General features: G+C 36.5%; 1 protein-coding gene across 3 annotated transcripts in view; it reads right to left on the bottom strand.

The window, feature by feature from the left end:
- Positions 1–971: 971 nt before the first annotated feature.
- The window catches only part of LOC101506839 (uncharacterized), an 8,173-nt gene continuing 4,736 nt past the window's right edge, over positions 972–4,408 (bottom strand). For 2 of the 3 annotated variants that reach the window (XM_004515117.4, XM_073364398.1), the window contains exons 2-3: positions 2,457–2,565; positions 972–1,442 (exon numbers count right to left, since the gene is read on the bottom strand). In XM_004515117.4, the coding sequence (XP_004515174.1) occupies positions 1,222–1,442; positions 2,457–2,550 (315 nt within the window). In that variant the 5' untranslated portion in view covers positions 2,551–2,565 and the 3' untranslated portion in view covers positions 972–1,221. Of the gene's footprint in view, positions 1,443–2,456; positions 2,583–4,408 lie in introns of all 3 variants that reach the window. The other variant, XM_027330771.2, reaches the window with a different exon arrangement.

The raw sequence follows: 4,408 nt of genomic DNA, 5'->3' as shown, positions 1-4,408 counted from the left end.
CAATTATATATATATCATTAGTTAGAGATCGAGCGGTTTAAATCACATATTACAAAATTAATGTTAAACAATTTTGATAATTAATCAAAATCTAGTGGTTGAAAATAGTCAGTTTGTCACATAGTTCCTGCAGGCGATTTGATTCTTGATAACTTTGATACAAATATTTTTGGAAAATGTGTTCCTAGTCCTACTTCATGTTTGTTTTTCTGAGTGATACTGTATAAGAGGAAACAGAGGAGCAATAGTTGACAAGGGTACCAATGGGAGGAGAAGCACCCATAAATAATTGATTTGGAGAATATTGTGTTATGAACTTATGATTATGTTGCCAAAGGCAATACATGTAGTCCTATAGATTGAATAATTTGCTTGGAGAACATCACTACGAAGAATAAGCAAGACTGTTACTATTGTAAGAACAATTTTCATGTCCAATGTGTGGACACAATAGATCTAGATTCCTTGCAATATGGGAATTACATATTTAGATGTAATAAATGATCTCGACAGTTGATTTGAGATCGAACGACTCAGATTACAGAAACAATTAAATCAATGTAAATTAATCACGACAATTAACTTGAAATCGAATAATCAAGATTAAAAACTATGTCAATTACAACATCTAATCTATTTCCGTATTTTATGATGGGACTTCTGTCGTGATTTTGCTAATCCTTGGCGAAACTAAACAAGCACTAAAGACTCATATGTCCAATTTGCTGATCAATGATGGTTCTCATATATGTCCTACATATAGTTTTGCATCTACTAATCAAAAGCCTATAACTATTTTTGCATCTTTCATGTATATTATATTTATAGCAGTGATAATTATGCATACTTCAAAATATGCAATATTTTTTTATGCTTTCTAGCAATTGTATTTGTTCTTCGGTCTCCACTATCCTTTTCAAATCATGCCTATTGTTCTTCAATAAGATGCTATAACTTTTTCCAAGAAAAACTTGTAAACTAAAAGTAACTTGAATATATATATATAAAATGATACAAAACTAATATTTTGGAAACATATGTAAATAAAATGGTACAAAACTAATGTTTTGGAAACATACGTTGAGCACAAGATGGATCATGTGCAAACTTCATAAAAGAAGTATGATCAGTACACAATTCAGGACCTTCTCCCTTCATCCCCATTCTCCCCTCTTCTTCCCCCAAGATGAACAACTTGTGAGCACCACAAAGAGGTCTAACCTACTGTTGTTTCTTAAGAGGCTGGGAAGATTGTTGAGCATCTCCTGTAGATTGATTTATACTAGCTTTGGCCTCGGCAAGAAATTTCGGATCAGGCTCGTGTTTATCTGCAGGTTCTCTCATTGCCAAATATATGTAAAATGCAATGACTATGTTAACAGATATGACGGCTAGAAATCCGCTCACTAGTGTCAAAGAGTGAGGGGACAAATTGGATGTTCCTGTTACCGAAAAGGAAACACATTAAGGTCGTTTCAAAACTTTCATTGTGTATTTATGTTGGACCATAATCCGATAATTATGAGATTCGTTATGCCCGGGTAGATAAGAGAAGCAGTCAATAAATAAGACAATGAGGAGCACAAAGTTTGAAGATCATTTACATGCGAGTCCTCAAAGACAAGATGATATATATTAAAAGATTAATAATTTGTCTACAGACTTAGCAGCATTTTGAAGTACTAACTTAATGCAGTAAAGTGACAAACTACTATTTCAAATGTAAGTAATGATTGACATAAATTACTTCAGCACCTCAAAATTTGAGGTTAGACAACTATGGCATATCCAAGTCCATATTCATTGTCATCTGTCATGTAAAAATAACAGCAACACACATGAAAAGAAAAAAAAAATCACATTTTAATTTTTTTGGCATATGACAAAAACAACATATTCTGGTTATAATGTGGTGTGAATGACATAATTAGTCAACTCAATACCCCATGTAAGGATGCATGAAAACAGATCCATTCTTTCTTGATTGATTCTATGTCAATAAATAAGAAAGAAAAAATACACATAAAAGAGACCAGCACCATTTTGAATTTGACATGCCACAATCATTTCCAAATAAGTAAATAGAACATAATGCTAAATATTAACTCCAATGTGCAAAGTCAACTACATATTACAAAATTATTGCTTGAGAACCACAGGTAAGGGATTTGTGAGATTGGTGTAACTCCTCAGGGCTTGATACATTTTTTCATGATGGTTTAAAAAATAATATGATACCATCTCCTCAACAAGGAGGCAGAAAAACAAGCAACAAAGTTTTCTTTCATAAATACTAGTATTCTACACCCATGCAACACTAATTAAAAGAGGTTCACTAGGTCTGTCAATCAAGTTAATATCAAGAAAATACTAGGCACACAAATTAGAGTACAAGTCAAGGACTACTTTAGGACGCACACAAACCCACAAAAAGCATAAGTATTCCAGAATCTTACCAGGAAGCAGATTATTGTTGAAGGCATATAATATTGCAATAGGGACTGCCCACATGAACAGCGATGCAATTGAAAACTTCTGAATTACTCTCATCTTTACCTCCAAACCCTAAAAATAATGGAAAACTAAATAACACAGAAACTGTAAAAATAGACATAAAGTAGTTTAAGTTTACAATTATAACCGGATTAATTATGATAGTATCATTTGTACTCTACAATAGCCATATTAATATTATGCATTTTTACAGATATTTATGTTGGTTAATTACTGTTGTAGCAGAATATGGAAAGTCAACATATTGTGTTGAGTTAGATGACCGCTGGGGTACTTACTTGAGCAAGGGGTAAGCCTTCTCTTTTGTACCTTCATTCAAATAATCAAAAGGCGAAAGAAGACTATAAAGCATGTTCCCATAGAAAGACCTTGATCAAAGAACGAAGGGATTCCGGGCGTCAAGCGTGACTCTAGTCTTTCTTTCAGCTAGCGGACTCATTCAATACCCTATCTATTGAGCTACCTTTTGTTCAATTGGATACTCGAAGCGAAAGGAAAGCTTTTCGCATAAAGGCATTGATGAGCTAAAGGAGCAAGCAGAATGGGAAGAACGTCAGTTCCCAACTCTTAGAAAGAAAGTAAACCAATGCTTTTGCCCGAGAGAAGCCTAATCCAAGAATGCTGAATCCTGGACGGGAGAAGCTGCTAACAAGAGGTTAGCTGCACTTATCAATAGCAGTGGAGTCGCCCTTTGAAAGGGCCAATTCAATAGCAGTCTTCCGACTGAATACATCTGAGTGTGGTTAAGCGGTCAGAAGTTGTTCCAGATCCATTGCTACCATTAAAAGAATGGGGAGGAGAACTTGAATCTAGCTAGGGTGCCGGGCAATAACAGTGAGAGGAAAGCGCTACGAAGACCCTCTTTAAGAGAGATAGAAAGCTAACCCTTAGATTTGGGAATAGGAAACTAGCAGCAAGGGTATTACGCTTCAAGAGAAGTGGAACTCACTCGAATAGAGAGAGTCTAGGCTCACTCACTGGTCAAGGGCTAGTATAGCAAAGAGGCTTTCAATTCCCGCAAAGCAAGTGGGAAATAAAACTAATTTCCGTGAGCATTAAACTCCTGTATGGTCTTTACCGCTTGGGAACCTCAAAGCTGCTCTATGGCTCGCTGGAGTTAAATCAAGCTATTGATCATATTCAGCCTTCTTCGGCTGATGAAAGTACTAACTTCCCTTGAGACTGATATTTTTGTTTTAAGTTCAATTGTCATATATTCTTCCCCTGAATTGAAAGGCATTCTGTATCTTTATGAAGTTAACTAAATCGATTAGGTCATACTACTGGTCGGGTACTTAAACTTAAGATAAGAATCGGCTCTGTCGCTTCTAGCTTGCCTACCCGCAAACCCTGCCCTTAGGACTAGGTTGGAAACTCCCAAGAGGATGGGGCTTGCTCACTCGCTTTCAAGACGGAAGAATTAAAGTTTTTTCCTCCGGTGAGATTTTAGCTCTACTGCATCCGGGACTTGATTTCATTAGAGAGCTAGCGGCTCCTGTGGAGGTTGGTAGTTCCCCATCTATCAGCCATAGATCTGGCTGTTTTCCTCCCGCACCCTTATCGGGATTAAGGAAAGCCGGTTTCCATCCTTTGTCAGGACCCGAAAACCTAGTTACCAACCTCTCTTGCATTTTACTTTTTTGGAGTCGTTTTCTATACTATATTTTTTTCAATGTTATAAATCATTAGCATCAGCTATGAGTGCATCTGCTAGGTTCCAATTCCTGCTCAACAACTTGAGAGATTCAGTTCATCTGCGGACCAGTAACAGCCCCTACCTGTTAGCAACTATGGAGCTAATGAACCTTTGCCTTTCTTTCTTATCTTTCTATCCGTGCCTGTATCCTATCCTTAGAGCTCCCCTTTGCGTTGATTATAGGCCTTTTCTTTGCCC

The sequence above is a fragment of the Cicer arietinum genome, chromosome 8 (assembly GCF_000331145.2).
Source record: "Cicer arietinum cultivar CDC Frontier isolate Library 1 chromosome 8, Cicar.CDCFrontier_v2.0, whole genome shotgun sequence".
NCBI lineage: Eukaryota > Viridiplantae > Streptophyta > Magnoliopsida > Fabales > Fabaceae > Cicer > Cicer arietinum.
The sequence above is the reverse complement of the archived record's forward strand: the minus strand, read 5'-3'. Positions and strand labels throughout refer to the sequence as shown.